At 42.2% G+C, this 18,658-nt stretch overlaps 1 protein-coding gene across 3 annotated transcripts; it reads right to left on the minus strand.

Annotated features, from left to right (window-relative positions):
• Positions 1–1,511: 1,511 nt before the first annotated feature.
• adgrg4a (adhesion G protein-coupled receptor G4a) lies at positions 1,512–16,616 on the minus strand. Of its 3 annotated transcripts, none has more exons than XM_037077981.1 (29): positions 16,473–16,616; positions 16,223–16,354; positions 15,224–15,841; positions 14,857–14,954; positions 14,692–14,750; positions 13,309–13,363; positions 13,092–13,129; positions 12,840–12,988; positions 12,382–12,441; positions 12,163–12,243; positions 10,999–11,084; positions 10,142–10,212; positions 10,017–10,038; positions 9,887–9,909; positions 9,618–9,760; positions 9,406–9,535; positions 7,905–8,011; positions 7,154–7,370; positions 6,874–7,039; positions 6,185–6,337; positions 5,213–5,350; positions 5,056–5,101; positions 4,849–4,952; positions 4,403–4,524; positions 4,010–4,278; positions 3,367–3,472; positions 2,834–3,114; positions 2,339–2,440; positions 1,512–2,239 (listed from the first exon to the last, which is right to left on the minus strand). In XM_037077981.1, the coding sequence occupies exons 2-29, from the start codon at positions 16,296–16,298 to the stop codon at positions 2,100–2,102; spliced, it is 3,660 nt and encodes a 1,219-aa protein (XP_036933876.1). In that variant the 5' UTR covers positions 16,299–16,354; positions 16,473–16,616; the 3' UTR covers positions 1,512–2,099. The 3 variants fall into 3 exon arrangements, with proteins under 3 accessions (XP_036933876.1, XP_036933873.1, XP_036933875.1); XM_037077978.1 differs by having other exon boundaries at positions 12,163–12,246; XM_037077980.1 differs by having other exon boundaries at positions 12,163–12,246; positions 16,223–16,351; positions 16,473–16,607.
• Positions 16,617–18,658: the final 2,042 nt, after the last annotated feature.

Here is an 18,658-nt window from a genome sequence, read left to right on the forward strand (position 1 = left end):
GAGCAGAATGTCACCCAGCAGGTTTCTCCCGAGAGCTGGATGACACCTTAAAACATTCCTCACTCACCCTGGTATAAAGTGAAACGTAGGCCATGACACTTATGTGTTAGAGTACAGAAAGCTGAAGGACCTTTAACAGGGTCTGTGGTTGACTTGTGGCTCTCTTCGCTCCCACTGCAATGATTCACTGTTGGCCCTGATTTTCTTTTGTATGCGTTCATCAGTTGGCTTTTATATACTTACAGTAACAACAGCAGATCTGACAGGTGGAACAAAAAGCGTGCCTGTTGTCTGACATGTTGTCTGTTCAAATTAAAAAAATAATTCACTAGAATGCCTCTCAATAGAGCGCATACCTCCACCAATGTCCAACAATCCCAGTTTTTCCACTCACTCATAGACACCAGCCACCTAAATACACCTTATTCTTTCCTCGAGATCCATAAATGAATGAGAAATTAACAAAATTAACAAGATATTCCTGTATCCATCGACACCAAAAGTTGATGGGGTTCAATTCTGGGCTGAGACCCATCCTCCACCCAAATATCATGCAAATCCCTTCAGCAGGTGTTGTGTAATCCTGCTGACAAACCAACAAACCGACCAAAAACAAACAAACAAACAAACAAACAAACAAACAAACAAACAAAAGACAGACAGACATGGGTGAAAACAAAACCTCCTTGGTGAGAGTGAAATGTCCCTTGTGGCAATTTAATCTTTGTAAATGAAAAAGATTAGATAACTAAAGTATAAGGAGACAATCACTGCGCTGTAATCTTTGCTCATTGTGTAGATTTTATGTTCACAAATGATGTCACTATCTTCACCACAAGGAGAAAAGAATAATTAATTTTACACACAACTTGTCCCTGTCAAGAAAAATCAGCGTTTCAACATTTGTAAGCGTGACACCATGTGATATTTTATTTTTCAAGGCAGGAACACACTGGCCCAAATGTTGGACAACTGGACTCCATCGGATACTCTGATTGGTTGTCTGCTAACTGTCCAGTGACCATTTTTGATTGGCGGTGTGCTAGCGAATCAGCGTGTTGTGTGGGAGGGGTGGAAGTGACAAACAAACAAACCACGTTTTCCCTCCTGCAACATCTTCGTATAATAAGGAGCCCGAGAGACAACGCGACCATCAGCTCAGCCATAATGATCTTTCAAGTAATGCAGAGTATCGTATTCAACAAACATCGTCTAAGGTCAAACAAATACTGAGCCAATACTGTGCACGCTTTGTTTTCCTCTGATCATCTATGGTCGTTCAGTCATTTCCTGTTTTGGATTACTGGCACCAGACTAGCGCCACCTGATGTTAAGGAGACTTATTGCATCTCACGCAAGTGCCGAACATACACTGGGTCAGACCAGAGGGGTTTAAGGAGACACTGGGACATCTCAGGCTGTGTTTGTGGGAACCACAAGAGGCATTTGATGCCAAAACACAATCTTTTTCCTGATCGTAACCAGGTGTTTGTCAGGAGTATCACAGAATATTCATGGTTTGCAGAAAGTTTTATTCTGGCGATGTGGTTCAACATGTTTAAGCACTGCTGAGATTAGATAAATATAAAAATCGCACAAAGTGTTTTGACAGAATAACATGAATATCTTTATCATCATTTCAATTAAGGATACCTTAAAATCATCTTCAGAGGAAACGTCATGAACAGTTACAGTTTCTCATGTGCTGTACTTGAAAACAGTCCTTTCAGAAACGGAACAATATTATAAATGCTCCCTTCACAAACACAAAATCTTTTTGTAAGCACGAGTCATTCAACATAACAGTTAAAGCCATTTTGTTGAGCTTGAGGACGAACTAGATTAAAGGCTTTTAGCCTTTTAAATAAGTGCAACGAGCATTTTTCAAAAACACACTCCTCTACTGTGCTTTGAGCTGACTGTCGGCTCAGTGTGCACTCTACAGGGCTGATTTAAATACAAGGTTCAGGAGCGTTATGTGATATTTCTCTGCTCCTAATGGACACAGATCTGTTCTATTTTCGGCTATCAGTGTTTGTGAATGAGCAATGGACCCTGGAGGGGAGAGCTGTCCAGAGTGACACATCCCAGAGGCCCACTCATGCCCCCTGGTGGTGCTTTGGTGCTGATCCCGTAGAGGAGTCCGACACCTTCCGGACTGTGGAGGTGCTGTTAGAAGCGACTGAGTCAGAGTTTACAAGAATGTTCTTTTTGCCTGCTGTCACAGTGTGGCTCCAGTCTGAAAACAGAAAAAAAAACAAAACAACATTACTGATGTGGACGTTATTCTTCAATATGTTCCACGTCTACAAGTATCGCTTCGTTAAATGTCTTGAACCTGAGCAGTCTTTTGGCCTGAAGCGTCCACAGCACAAGTGGAGTCTCCACTGCTTCCTCACATTTTCCTTCATCAGACAGTGGAACAAAAAGACGAAGAACCCTGAGACAGAAGAGCAGAGACACACACATCCGTCATCCTGTCTGGTAAAATGTTTTGTTTTGCATTTCTATCAGTCCTTTGTGTTATTTCCTAGTTCAACATTAATATATTATCTTTCGCCGAACTCTTTAAAGTGCCAGTTACTTCACATGCGTATAACTTCTCAAAAAAGAAAACCTCATTCTTACATGTCTTTTTAAAGTCGAGAAAACTCTCCCACAGTGATGATGAAATCATTTTAAAACCAAGCAGATAAACTGTAAAAATAGCACGGCGGTCGGTTGATGTCAACGTTGCTGACATCATGCCGCTAACTGAGTGACAGATGTGACAAAAAATGACTCACTCTCCTGTGACTAATGCGGTACAACACCATCGACAGCTCATATTTACCCTGCAAAGAGTTGAAGATGGAGAACAGGTACAGCAGGGCCAGTCTGGCCGGCCCGAAGGAAAAAAAAGCCAGCGCCCACGTCAGACCCAACAGGACGGTGAGGCTGGCCACCGCCCTCAGGTCATGCAGAGAGCTGCGGCTGTTTGCTGAGCGCTTACTGACCCTCATCTGTCTGATCTGGACCAGAACCACGATGAACACAGAGATGTTGCACAGCAGGATCAGAAGAACAAATGCCACCACCGTAACGTAGAAGCAGACATCATTCTGCAGCCAGCAGCTGGAAGGAGAGAGAGAGAGAGTTGGTCATCATGCGAGGCACACTGGGATTTATGATAAATGTCCTCCATGACATTTTTTTTATTATCTAAAAGACAAAGCTGGGTGCTGAACTTGTTGCCTGTGTGTTTTTGTTTATTGCAAGTTTCTCAGTTATATCAAACACGAGCTAAATTCAGATTTCATATGACATGATTTGGACATAAATACTCCTGAGATAGAGGTGACTCACTCACTCGCTGCTCGTACTTACAACGGTTCAGTGGACTGAAGCGCCACTGCAGCCTCCTCAGGTGAAATGCTGCCATAGACATCTTTATCTATGGCCAGCACCAAGCCGACTATAACAAGTGGAACACCTGTGAAAAAAAAATGGTATTATTTATTATTAAACTTATTAAATCTTATGTAGCCGCAGTTTGCAGAAACATACATTACCAACATTTATTCTTGCAATAATCCAGGGTTTATTTCTTGGTTACAACCTCCCTGAGCAGCTTTCATTTTCTAGTGATCTCCAATAACTATGCAATTTATTACTATCATAGATGAGAAAACAACATTTTCTATCGCAATACTTCCATTTAATGACTTTCAAATCAATTGCAAGCATAATGAAATTTGTCTAAGGGCAAGAATACAATTGAAAAATGGCAGGATAATGTTTAGATTTGTAAAAAGTGGTTGTAAAGTAGTTTTTCTTTCAGTTACAATTCTGTTATAACCCTCAATTATCAATCATTATAAATCCACATTATTGGGAGATACAATTAAAAATCCCAGATCTGTAAAATGAAGTGCCACCAACTCAACCCGGACCAATCAAATCCATCCTTGAACCCAATCAGCCAACCAAAGCCGAGGAGCGGAGAGGAGCACACGACGTTCCATCTTACCCCATCCCACAGCACAGAACTTGAGGATGTAGGAGGGAACGTAGATGTTGAAGACCTTGACGAGCGCGAGGTACATGTTGACGGCCTCCAGGCCCATCCAGGTGAACGAGGCGAGCAGGAAGTAGTGCAGCGTTGCAGCGGTGGCTATGCACAGCCCGTAGTTGGAGAAGGACGAGAGCCAGGAGTCGAGAAGGAAGAGCATGCACAACCCCAGCAGGGAAGCAGACAGGTTGATGAGTATCTTGGACGGGTAGTCTCGACGCAGCTTCCTGATGTGTCCAAAAAACCACCACGTGGAACAGTTCAGGTACGGAAAGATAGAAGCTAAAGATTCGATTCCAGACCTTCGACTATGTTGTAAGTATGTTACTGTTAGTTCTACAGGGGACTCACTCAAAAGCAAGATAGGTGAGAAGCGTGACGCCCAGGAAGATGGAGGAAATACCACAACCGAGATAAGAGATCACTGTCAGGATCTGACTGTCAGCCGGACTGATGTGGGTTCTGGAAACATCCTGAGAAACAACATAAAAACAGAACAATATATACTTTATACATAAAACACATTTAAAGCCAGGGTTTGCGCCCCCTAATGGTAGTACATAAGATGACTTTGAGGGTAAGCAGCTCTCCAAAGCTGTTCATAATCTTCATCTGTGAAAAAAATAATGGTGTGCTCACACATTGTATATGTGACGCATCAGCATCTTGGATAATTGGCAGAGATAAACGCAAGCGGTCGGCAACAGGCCAGGACTGCACAGACAGACAGTATGTCGCTGCCGGTGGGAGCTGTTTGTTCCCGGGTTTCATTTATGAGAAGCAGACGAACGACTCACCAGGAGCACGGCGAAATGTGTGAGGTGATCGCAGAGACAGCTGGTACGATTAGGAGAAATACTGCTGGTAACACAACCTCTGCTGTTCCAACCACCCTTCCCGCCTGGCAAACACACACACACACACACATTTGATTAAAAGCTGTCAACATAACCACCATTTGCTTGATTTATTATACAAAATACAGAAAATGATGGTGAACTCACCGTTTCTCTGGAAATCCCAAAACATACAATAAACCTTGTCTTCCGGCTGTAGCAAGCACATAGAAAAAAAATAAAAGATCAGGGAAGTGATGAGTGTTTTAGAGTCAAATACAACACACTTCTTCTAACCAGTGATCTGAATGTGTTAATCTCTCACTTGTTTGGGTGTTTGATGTTTGAGGGTCACCACCACCGGGTCCTTTAGGTTGCTGACATAGCTGTTATTGATGCTGGCAGACACGATGTGGGAATTCAATGTCCAGCTGCTGTGTGTTGCATTAGTTGTGAGTGGATCCTGTTAAAAGAAGATAAACCGGCTGTCACGTCTGTCACATGAAGAAAATTCTGATCCACAAGGTACATTTATTCTGGGCATTTTCATTCATCCAAGAAAAGAAAACTCAAATGTGAAATTTGACTGAAATTGTGAGAAGTGTCCACTTGCATCAGAAAATATGTGAAAAATGTTGAATTCACAAATGAAGAAGCACATTTCACCTGTGGTTTGTTCCCCACTTGTGCAAATCCTGATCGGAAATGGATGTGGAAAAAAAGGCTAACCACATTTTGAAAGTAGAATTGTCACGTTTTAATACGCTTAATGTGTAACTGGTGCCATATTAGTTTTGTTGATGTGTCTAAAGGAATCTTTAAATGGGAAGATGATTGATACCTTTCTCATGTCTGTGTGGTGGATATGAAGCTAAAGCCAGCAGCCAGTTAGCTTAGCTTAACTTAAAGACTGTAAAGACTTAAAGACTGTAAACAATTTTCCTGTGGATTCCTGCAAAGCTCGAGGTGACGTGACTCCAAGAGGTCACCGCACCCGGTCAAGAAAAAGTCTCGTTTTTTTTTCGTTTTTTTTCATGGTAAAATCTGTTAGATGCTTGTAGGCAGTTTTTGTTACCTTCGGACTGTGTTTACAGTCTTAATGCTAAGCTACGCTAATCATCTCCTGGCTGTAGCTTCATAGTCATCCAACACTCCGAAGAACTGGTGTCAGATTTATGCATTTTCCGTGTGAATAAGCTGCTGAAGTATTCATTAAAAGAGCTTAAAACAGCAGCAACAACAAGACAAAGAAAATAGATGAGAACAAGATGAGGAATACTAACAATGATGAAATTACCTGAAAAAGTTCTTGTGTTCCATAAAAGCTAAACTGGACACGAGTCGTGTTACTTCGTCCGGGGAGGAGATGATCGTGGAGCGCAGAGGGCAAAGAGATAGTCGCAACATTGTCAGGAGACGGATCACTCACAAAGTTCTGGTCGAGAAAAATCTGAGGGAAAAAAAACAAAACAAAACAAACAAACCAAGATGACACATCCGGGAGTCATGTTGGTCTACGGATATGATTCTTGCTTCAGGAGAGAAAAAGGTCATGGGTTCAAATCCCTGACAGGCCTTCAGGGAAAAAGGTTTATATTAAAAATGATTTGAACAGTGTGTGAGTCATCCACAGGTCCAAAAGGTCAGCGGATTCATCCTCTGCTCTTTCGGTCTATATGTCAAAATACTCTCGGGGAAGATACGGAACCCCACATAGCTCCTGATGATTGAGTGTGTGTGAATGGGTCAGCATGGAGGCTCTTCTTCAAGTTAAAGCTTAATGTGCCGTTACTGCTTGAGGCCACGTCTGTTAAAATTGTTTCCTGCATTTCCCGGACGGTCAGCGACCTCAACTCAACAGAAATCGTCCTCTCGCAGTCAGCTGGAGTCGAGTCAAAGTTTTAAAAGGGGCTTTTCTTCTGCTCGTGGATATCTTACTATTGCTGAGCCCTCATACTGCACATCTTAGAGTTTACACTGCCTCACCTGTGGGTTCAGGTTTGAAGAAATGGAGGACACTCCGAAAGTGAGGCCCTTGAACTCATCTGGATACACGTTGATCATTGACACGGCCAAAAACGGTGCTGTGACGTTGACAGATTCGTCGTGGAAATCCATGTTGTTCCCCATTTCCTCCGTCATATTGAGGATGCTTTTTTTCCCAAAACAAAACACGGATTATCAAAGAACAAAAATGTGGAATTTAAAAGATAGAAACCGTTCGTTCTGGGTTTATGTGCACTGAGATTTACCGGAGGCCACTTACCTATTAGCCACTGGAGTCATGTACGTTTTGGATTGCAGGATATCGGCAATGATATCGACGATGTCAGCGCCGATGTCGGGTGTGATGATGCTGACTGTAACCACCTCGTCAAGCTTGTGAACCACCGTATCCAGATCGGAGGCAGAAAGCTCCTCATGGCTCCCTAACTGAGCGTCTACAAGGTCCCGGATCATGTCCACAACCTCAGCCGCGTTACCTGGAAGTCAATCGCAGCCATTAAAGCTTTTCTTCACATTATGGATTTATTTAGATGAAAAGGATGAAAAAAAAAGGAACAATTTTAGGTCAATGGCACAGGTTGAGGGGATTTATAATTGTATTTATTAAGTTTAAATAAGGGTCTGCATCAAAAACTTCAATACCTGCATTCTGGTACTTCACTTTATAGTGGAAACGTCTGTATTTATGTAAAAGAAAACATCAAATACAGGGCCAGGTAACAATTTAACATATTATAGACTATGATGCATTAAAAATAGTCATTGTTCTTTGTTTTGACATTGTAAATTGTCATAAAACAGTGGCTATATTTGGATGTACGGGGGATTTATATTTATATATAAGTGGAAAGTGAAACATGACATGTGAGGGTAGAACTTTAAAATAAAACAGGAAATAACAAAACCGCAGTCTCAAGCTACGACATGCACATTTGTTTGTGGTCAGTGCAGGCCATATAATTCATATATTTAAAAATTAACCAGCTTGTGTGTGTGAGTGATGCTCTCACCAATAGTGACGGTGATATTTCTGAGGCCCGGTATGGTCTTGGTCGGGAGGCAGCTCATCATGTTAGGACGAGTCCAGCTGGCCGTGTCAGTCTTAATGTCCAACTTACTGAGGAGGGAGGAGAATCAGAAGCATCAGAAACACAACAGATGTATTCAGAAATACTCTTCTTCTGGATGGATGTCCTCCAGTTGAAGCACGTTTTATCTGTGGTGATGGATGATAATAAAATATATAAATAAAAACCTGCCTGTGTCATGGTTTATGAGCCGACGTCTTTGTGTTGTGTCTTGTTTTGTCTTGTGTTTTGTTTCTATGCCCTCTTGTGTCTCTTCTGTCATTTTCCTTTCCTCCTTGCATGTTTGTCTCCCTCTGTCTGTCAGTATTGTTTCCGTCCCCTCGTTATCTCACCTGTCCTCTTCCCTCCTCTCTCCCCACCTGTTCCTCGTCTCCTCATCACTGCGTCTGTGTACTTAAGCCTTCGCTCCCCCATGAACTTTTTGTCAGTTCGTTGTTGGTGTTGTGTGAGTGTGTGATGTTCCCCCCTGTGTTTCCTGCTCCTCGGCACTGTGTTTTTTGGCTGTTTTATTAGCTACTTTGTTGTTTCGGGCCTTGGACTCATTTTTGTTTGCTCCCTTTGATTTTGAACTCATTCAGCTTTTTAAATCTCTCTTTTTGTTCTCCCCTGTCTCGCTTCCTTGAGTCTGCATTTGGCTCCACCTCCTCCACCCCTGACAGTCTGCTCTCGATGAATGTGTGTTAGTCTTAATAAGCCTTGAGTCAGTGATTTGCTAAGAGACCATAAAACTCATTACCCATATTATTTAGTCCCTTGAGTGATATTCATATCAAATTTGGCAGAGGTGAAGGCAGGGAGATCGAGGACCTTCACTGCTCTAATAATGATTCACTTGTAGGAAATTGATTTTTTTTTTTTTTTTATCATTATTTTTTTTTCTTTGTCTGAGCTGCAGGCTGGCAGCGCTCCTTCAGCATTACATGTGTGATCAGGGCTTGTGTGCAGAGTGGGAGGATCTGTTGGAACAGGACATTGTAATTGTGGGAATTTTCATGTCTTTCCGAGCCGTCTCTGTGTAAACAGACTGTTAAGACAGACAGCGATAAACAAGATCCGACCAGGAAATACAGCGAAAGCTGCAAAGAAAATCCTCACTTTTTGCCCATCGTTTTTTTTCCCAGAGGATGACTAGAAAGGTGTTGCTAGCTGGTGTGAATATACCGATCAATATTAGTCCACTTAATCTGAACTGTAAACCAATATACTCTTTTATTATAATACGACAGACATTATGTTATATGAGGCTGTGTGATGTCAGTCTGTAAAACACTAAATCCTTTTGTTTACTCGCTGATTATTGCCATGTGTTTAGATCATAATTCTGCAGTCTGACAATTCAGTCCTCATTATCCTGCTCAAATATATATATATATATATATATATATATATAAAACAAGTGGGTGAATGGAAGTTAATGTCTCACCAAAGCCTTGAGGCTCTCTCTGATGTTGGTTTCACACATCCCATCATTTGGATTTCTTGCGGGAATGTCTCAGGCCAAATGTACTCTCCGTAGATTGTCGGAGTAGTTTCCTCTAAACAGTTTTCTGGTTCTGAGAAGGAAACATGTCCTCAAAACCTATTACATACACATACACCTCTCTTTTTCATTTGTATTGGGAGAATCCATCGTACCTATGTGCTTGATCACCAAATCCGTGGGCTGAACAGCAATGGAGTCATTTTCATGGTTTGATGTCAAGGCAGCGTTGATCAACATTTTGATTTCTGTCACATTGCTCATTTTGTACTCCTGAACATGGAAGTTGCAGTAATATCTACAGAGGAAACACACAGTCACTCGCAACAACAACATACTGAACCGCAGCAGAATTAAATATAAATCAAAACAGCCTGTACAGATCGCTGGTATTGTTACTCTTTTCTCTTTTTTAGTCACCTACTGTTTTTGTTGGTCCGGGAAAATCTAAAAGAAATGAAACAAACAGATGTTGTATTCCAAATATCTAATCAAATCACTAAATTATTACTTGTCTTTGGCAATTTGATCCTACTTTTAAAATGCATACTCACCATGTGGGCGTCGTACTTCTGCCTGTACCGTTTGAAATAAAACAGATGAATAACAACTCAGCCAAGTTTGTCGTTAATTAGACAAATATTTAAAAAAAGCCTTAAATTAATTTGATGGTACCCACCTGCCATATTTCCTCTTTATGACAACATTCAGCACCGTCATGGTGCCGTTCGCCTCCAGCTGTTGTTTCACCTTCAGCCCAGACAAAATTTATTAGTTTGGTTTTTATTAAATATGGTTCATTCGATATGAACAGATACAGTAAACACTGACAAGTTGATAACAGCTGTCTGATGCAAGTGTCTTCGTGTTTATAGCAGATGCTAATTTGCAACACTGATCTGTGGAAGGGCTATGATGAAAATTAAGAGATTAAACCAGTGAGATAAAAGGAAGGTAAAACAGAGTTCAGGCAGATACGATAAGGCACATATTTATAAAGATTACTGAAAACTAGATATGATTAGTGTGGATTTGTTGCTGAATTATCCAGGATTGGGAAGCTCTGTTTAGGCAACAAGTGTAAGTTTCAGGAGATAGATAGTTGAATGTTGAGTCTCAATCCTCAGATCGTTCAAATACTGACGCTTTGAGTTGGTGCCAACCCAAATCGCCAGCACTCGACAGTGTGGGGACGAAACTCAACAATCAACTTTCTTACATTCTGTCGCTTTCAAGGTGGTGAAGTTTGCAACAGATTTCAGGCGATCGGAGTGGAAACAAAGGACTTTGTTTGTCCTTTCACAGAAAAAAAGTTCTGTGAGCAAAAGATGTTTTTGCAGGAAGAAACGTAACAATCGATCCCTTGAAGCCGCTCGAGTGGTTCGCCGCGGCTCTCTTATCTCTGGATGTGCGCTGTATGTGTGGAAACGATGGCACCTTATTTACTTTGTGCTCAAGGTTTTTCATTCCAGCAACTCACCGTTCACGTTATTTCAGTGGAGAAAGCTTTTGAGTGCAGTCATTTGAGTCTCTTACCCAGTTCTCAATAATGTCCTTGGGTTTTGTTGGACTGCCGCTCATACTCAAGTTCATATTTACTCGGAAGAATGTACCAGGTCCGTCTGCAGGGATGGAAAAACAGATAGCAAGGGAGTGCGTGTTAGTGTGTGTCTTGTCACTACTCTGATCATTGGAGATTTTAGGAACAGAGGGACAAAAAAAGTAGTGTCTAAGCTGTGTTTGCTGTCCACAGTCTCCCTCCATGGTAACGTTCTTAATACAGTTCATTCTGTACACTAATGACCGTAAAAGTTACACGGAGGATGGACACAGAAATGAGCAGAAATGTAAATGAGTCGCTGCAGGTGCTGGTGGGCGATGATCTTGCACAGTGCTGTGATGATCACTTTCTAAAACTGAACACTTTTAAAAACCAAACGTACGAACAACGTTTATCCTCACAGACCTTTTGTTAAAGGGCGAGAGACAGCGGAGCGCTATAATTACCCATGTGCGTTTATGAAAATGAGTTTTTCATGCGAACACGTGGGCGATATGCAGCAAAGGGCAACACAGGCGGTAAGTTCCACGTAGGTTAAATGTTGATGGAGAGATGCTGGATTTTGTTACTGGATCCATCACTGAATCACATATGACAAAGACATTTTGGGATGTGAAAGTTATAGATTCATAAGAAAGGAATCTATCTCAATTAACACTCATGATGCACTCAAGGTGAGTGGTTGTGTTGGTATTTGCAGGGTCTTTTTTCTTGGTATGTCAGTGCGTTCTGTCAGTCTTCATGTAGAGGTGTGCCGGCCCAAACCAGTAACAGTGTGAGGTCAGGCCTTCAGAGAAATATAGCGACCAGATTAAGTGGCTGTCTGCATCTCTGGTCTGTTATGAAGAGCTGCAGGCCTGTGTGTCTGTTTGACTGAGGGTATGATTCCTTTGATTCACTACTTGGTTCTTGTTAAACGCTGTTTGCTGATGAGTTACCGCCGCTACTCTCACTGTCTCACTCCATCTCCTCTACTGAGCCAGCTGGTGAGGGGGGGGGGGGGACCAACAACCAACAACCGACAAATCCTGCATAGTATGCCTTTGTTCTGTTTCAATGCTGCCTTTAGTGAAAAAATATTTGCATTTGAAGCGGAGGCACAAACACGTTGACTCATCTGAGATGTTAAGCAAACTGACAGGCAGTCTCGTTGAGATCCAAAGGCTCGTCGGTGGTCGATATGTTAGGATGTGACGCCGGCAGACTTTGAGTTGGACCTGCTTCTGTGAATCAGAAAAAAACAAAACAAAACACAGTTTACGAGAAAATACGACAGCTCAAAGAGCTCGTCTTCATCTGATTATAAAGATTGAACTACTACGCCATGAACATCTTTTGATCCTTTCCTGCATGCTCACCTGGCGTAGTTACACCAGTGCTGACAGTTGGTGTTGCCTCCGTCGCTGCAGGGAATGACTCTGAAGAAAAGAGTTGGAAATAACACCATGTCTGACATTTTTTGTCCTCTCGCTCTGCGTATCTCTGCAGGTGTGCGGTGTCTCTTTTCCTGTTTTCATAAGTGTATCTATGCAGCATCCATTTAATTCCAGTTGTGCCCAGAGTCGGCTGTGTGGCCATGAAATACAAGAACTAAACAAATATAATTATGGGCGCAAATACACCCTCTGATAAAAAAAAGGTCAACTTCATGTGACACAGACATACATCCTTTTTTCACGTCCATAAAAACAGGTCTTAAAAATCTACGTTTGGTTAATCTTTGACTGGTGCAGATATCCACTACAACACAACAGTGAGTGCATTTTGCAGGCGTGTGTGTGAGAGGACTGACGTGAGCTGTGCAGAGATTACGTACCTACAGGGAGTACGCTGATGCTATCAGGGTCAGATGTCAGGTTGAGGAAGTTGTAAGAGAAGGACGGATTCAGTAACGCAGCGATGTTCGCTTGAACCGCTTCAACGCTGGCAGCAGGATCCACTTTCACATAGACGTCAGACCAGAAACTGGGGATTAATCACAATACAGTGGGATCAAAACCTACACGTGAACAAAATTTCTACCCAGCTGAAAAGAATATATTTTGTGAAGGTCTCGAGTTCATCTTACCATTTGTCACAGCTGGAGTTTGATAATGTCTGCGATGTCTGAAAACAGAAGTTTATCAAATCTTTATTTAAAGGTTATACGACTTCACTTACACCTGACAAAAAAAACATTCAACTAATGAAAGAGAGGCTTTCATCTGTTCTGTAATTAGCTGGTCTTTGAGGATATTGCTGCATCCTTCAGTGGAAAATCAAACCGAGGGCTGATAGTCGTGTACCTGAGGTTGTTGCACATGCGGAGCGGCAGAATTATTAACCCCATGGCAGGCAGGGCTATAAGGGAACACAGATAACAGAATTTACAGATGGGGATGTTGCCCAGGAATATGGTCGCAGTAAATGATCAGACTGATAATTCACCAATCCCCTCCGTCAGTCTCACACACACACAGCTTTTCTTATCGTAATGAGAAACCAGTTGGAAGTGGTGCACGTCATGTGCGTGAGAACTGATTTAAGTGAAGTTTCCAAAATCCAGACGTGCTGCTGTAGATGAAATTGTGCGACAGTTTGTACAATAGTTTGGATCTGTTCAAACTCAACGTCCTTAAACAACAAAATCTTACTTTCACATCAATGCATCAGTAATAATAATAATAATAATAACCCATTAGTATAGTCTATTTAATTTTGATATGCCACTCACTGGGGCTTTTACATTGAGTACTTTTACTTTAAATACGTAACCCCTAACCCCCCAGTTGGGAGACTTTGGAGTTTTTAACCCTAACCCCTAATCAGCAGCACAACCTGGGATACAACATGGAAAAAAACATGTTTATATGATCCAAACACAGCCTAAACACTACACAAATAAACAACTAAACATCAAACTTCATGGATCACCCTAACCCTAGAAAACTGGCTTGTGGCTTAAAAGGTTAAAACTCCTATTTGTAAGAAAAGTTGATATTTGAGTGTCATTTTTGAGTGTAACGCTAACGCTGCTAACGCTGCTAACGCTAGCTTGTGAGCGTTTATGTCACAACACTGCTGTTGTTCGAATCATTGCTCTAGCTCTTCCTCTGACGTTTTTATCACAGTGCTTATTTTTTTACGATTATTATTGTTCATTGTTATAGTGAACTACTACAGTTGGCTGCTGTGACGGACACATTTCCCCATTAAAATAAATATATTAACTATTACAGGAATGTTCTGATTACTGATGCCGACTCATGATCCCTCATGTGGTTGCCAGTTAGTTGCACAAGCTAATGTTTCTAACACTGGATAGCAAACATTAATTCTAACCTTGCTAACAATAGCTGGCTGACATGAGGGCGGCAAAGAGTGAAAATGGCCGAGTTCACCCAGCATACTGTGGAACTCAGCCATTTTCCTTTTTTTCCCCCCCACAAACTGGCAACCACTGACAAAACACACATACAGTATGATACCAATGCTGATAAACGGCTCACAGTCCTTTTTAAATGATAGATTCACAGTCGTAATAATGTTTTTAAGGAAAAGAGATGCTATTATGCTGAAACTTTCTACAAGCTCTGTAGATGTGCTATTTAGATTTAAAAAAAAAAAAAATGTGACCTTCAAGTCAGGGATTTGCACACTTTGCTTTGCTATAACAGAAGTTGCGTTACCTTGGTGACGAGACGATGATGTGATGGACGGAGATGCTGGGAGGGAAAACACTCTGCAGCTGATAAGAGACGGCAGCGAAAGGCAAACACAGGTTATATTTTGACGGGCAAAAAAGAAAATGACTCTTTCATTGCTGAATTCCATCGTTCACACATTCCTCATACCCAGCTTCTCGTGACTTCCTCCGGTGACGCTGAACAATTGTCAGGCGCTGTAGTGTGACGTAAGACCGTCCACACTGTGATTTTGTAGAGCGGCCATGCTGAAGAAAACACACAAAACAAAAAGCAACGACTACATTAAAATATTTCCAGAGGACTACAGGTTTCTGACCCACTGAGTGAACTAAGAAATCTGAGGTTTGCCTTTTCTTTGACCTTAAACTGTAGTTACTGAACAGCCCGCTCATTCAACTCTCACCTCCAGCTGATTGCTTTTTATGTGACCAGGTGAGGAAACCTTGTGACTAATTGTTTTTTTTTTCAGTTCAGTGAAATGCAATAGGGAAAAAAAAGGTCATACTGTATTTACCACAGTGTAAGGCGTGGTCAGGCTCTGGAGGGCGGCAGTCGTGTTTCCACTGCTTCATGTCCCACCTCAACACGTCTCCATCTGCACAGCTCGGCCCGCTCAGCTCCTCGGCGCTCCACTCTCTGTCCCACATCCTGAACCGACCGATCTCACCAATCAGATTGTTCCCAGACTCTGGCTTCACTATGCCGGAGTCTGCAAAATGAGACACCCCCAGAGTGAGAGTGCCACCTGGGGCGAGCTGCTGGCGATCCACGGTGGCATTATAATGGATGGATCCATTTATGTAGACCTGCAGCCTCTGAGCTTGACCGGACCAGGTGAGGCAGACAGAGTACCACTGACTCAGGTTCAGTTTTGTCTCCAGGCGATGACGTGTTTCAAATAGCAATACATCCAGATGTTCATCTGTGCCCTGGAGTCCCAGTTCTATCTCGCTTTTCGCTGGCGCTTTGTAGACGAAACCCGTCCACAGTATTCTCGCAGTGATGCGTAAAAGCACACACACACTCAGCTCCTGGAGGGCTGGTACTACAGTGCCCGGTTGTAGCTGCCACACACACTTATTATCTCTGATGGTTATCTTCTTACCCCACAGGCTGGAGCTGGCAGAGGCACCTGAAAACAACACACAGGTAGATTCAAGCTCCAGTACCATGAAGATGGTGAAAGTAATTCACGTCGTCCAACAATTGTTTTGCAGTTTCTTATAGTTCCTTCTTCTTCTTCTTCCACTTCTTTTTTAAAATTCCTCTTTTCTGTTCTATCTTCAATCATTGTTCTTCATTTTAGCTTGAAGTCCAGATGTAACGATGCCTACGTGTGTTGTCACCGTCAAAGAAACCGATAAATAAAAATACAATCAATATCTCAACTGTTTCCACAAGAGGAAATAAAAGATAGGGACAGTGAAAACACAGTTAAAGTGCTGGCACTATATACCATATATTTATACCATGTCAAGTACTTTGAACTTAATTGATTAGTCTGAAATCTTACTTGAATCTGGGACACACACTGACAGCAGCACACACAGACAGACGATCAGAGAAAACAGGCTTCTGACGGAGTTCATGACAGCAAACAAAAAACAAAACGCAGAACTTCGGATGCCGGTCAAGTTTTCATCTGCTGAAATGTGACACAAAGAGAAACACAAATCTTTTAGATTGCCTTCGCCCTTGACACAGCTAACAGTAATAATTAACCTCATGATTCATTTGTGGCTGAGTTAATAACTCAAACATACCCCCGGTCGTGTCCTCGACACGGTCAAATCTGAACTTCAAGCTGGTCTTTTTTTGTGAGAAATGGTCGATATCACTTGACGTGGTGAAGCTGTCAGAGCTGTGAGTCCGCTGCTGAGCTTCTCTTCACTTTATTCCTCTATAAGAAGAACCTCCACGCCCTCCGCTGTTAGTTCCCTGAGTTACTCATTAATCACCGGCAATAAACATACATAACAAGCAAGATAACATTGAAACCTTCAGGAAAATCTTTTTTTTTTTTTTCTTGTGAGACTCAAAATTGAGTCTCACAATTCTGACATTTAATTCTGACATTCAAATCAGCCTGAAGCACCTGGTTTCAGTGTTTCAGTGTTTAAGAGGCTCAGTGAGACTTTTAATGGGACCAATAATCTCTAAGAGTTTAAAGAAAGACGGCAGGATGTTGGGAAATAGTCTGATATCTGACACACACCCTTGTTTGTGTTGAGGTAGACGTATCTCTACTATGACATGTGACAAGTACTGGACCTGACAGTATATCATCATCTGCATATGCTGCCATCTCCTCTAAAACGCAGGCTATGACCAAAAATCTTTTCTTGGTTACAAACTTTCATGTCTACGATCGACACAAGAGGTTTGTGTGTGCAATTCTTCTGCGTGTCCAGTTTGCTGCTGTCATAAATCTTCTGCAAACACTCAGTAATGTTCTTTTGCGTCTTCTTTTTTTTTTTTTGCTTTACAATTATCCTCGAGTGATAACTGCTCAAACAAATCTAAATTGGCTTCTCTGCGTGTGACGTCATGTCCGTTTTGTTCTTGTGTGCAGACCGGAAAAGTAAGCAGAGTCTACAGCAAACTGTGGAAAATACAAGGTTGTTCTTGCTCGTTAGTAAGCAAGTAAATAAATAAAAAAAACTTTCTAAAAATACGTCCTGGTAACATTTTATACTAACAGGCTTGTACTAAGTGTTAGTTGATAGATAATGAGGACCTTAATAGTCCTTATATGATGCTTATTATCAACTTAATCAGAATATATAACTGTGTGTAAAAGCATTTATGGGCTTTGGTTAAATTATAAGAAATGTATAAACACTATAAACGCAACAGTTTATACACTGCAACAGTCTATAATCTATCCCTAATGACACACACACACACACACACACACACACACACGCACGCACACACACACACACACACACACACACACACACACACACACACACACACACACACACCTTGGGGTCATTTATAGCTCCACACTACCACAAGGTGGTCAAACATTATATTACAACTGTGTCATTTCATCCGACTCATTTCTGGGAAGAGTTCTTTATTCACAGCCCCCTCGTCAGCCGGGTCGGAACCTGAGAGAGCAGAAAACAATACTGGTTGTAATATCAAAGATGTTATTCCAACCTGCAGACAAGCTCACACACACACACACACACACACACACACACACACACACACACACACACACACACACCTTGGGGTCATTTATAGCTCCACACTACCACAAGGTGGTCAAACATTATATTACAACTGTGTCATTTCATCCGACTCATTTCTGGGAAGAGTTCTTTATTCACAGCCCCCTCGTCAGCCGGGTCGGAACCTGAGAGAGCGGAAAACAATACTGGTTGTAATATTAAAGATGTTATTCCAACCTGCAGACAAGCTCACAGACACACACACACACACACACACACACACACACACACACACACACACACACACACACACACACACACACACACACACACACACACACACACACAGTGTCCTTGTTGGAGACACGCTCTTTAACAAGGGTCTCATTCATGCATTTTAATTCCCTCCTCCTCCTCCTCCTCCTTCTCCTCCTCCTCCTCCTCCTCCTCCTCCTTCTCCTCCTCCTCCTCCTCCTCCTCCTCCTCCTTCTCCTCCTCCTCCTCCTCCTTCTCCTCCTCCTCCTCCTCCTCCTCCTCCTCCTCCTCGGCTCTCTGCAACAAGCGGGTTTCCCCCTGGAGGGAATGTGAGACACCACGGTGTGTCTTTAGGTGGGCCAGGTGTGGGAGACCTGAGAGTCTCGACTTCATTGGTCCACTGGTCAGTAGTCCGGTTGGGATCCTCTCCTGCGTCACATCTGAAGCAGGATGAGGGGAATTCCCAAAGACCTTTCCCAACACTTCTTTACCTCTGCTGGATGAAAATAAGC

Source organism: Acanthopagrus latus, chromosome 18 (assembly GCF_904848185.1).
Source record: "Acanthopagrus latus isolate v.2019 chromosome 18, fAcaLat1.1, whole genome shotgun sequence".
Lineage (NCBI taxonomy): Eukaryota > Metazoa > Chordata > Actinopteri > Spariformes > Sparidae > Acanthopagrus > Acanthopagrus latus.

Coding starts and splice junctions, on each gene's coding strand:
- adgrg4a (XM_037077978.1), bottom strand. CDS start 16,298: ATGAACTCCGTCAGAAGCCTGTTTTCTCTGATCGTCTGTCTGTGTGTG. Junction 7,040..7,153: donor ATGACTCCAGTGGCTAATAG/GTAAGTGGCCTC, acceptor TGGGAAAAAAAG/CATCCTCAATATGACGGAGG. Junction 3,115..3,366: donor CTTCAGTCCACTGAACCGTT/GTAAGTACGAGC, acceptor CTCTCCTTCCAG/CTGCTGGCTGCAGAATGATG.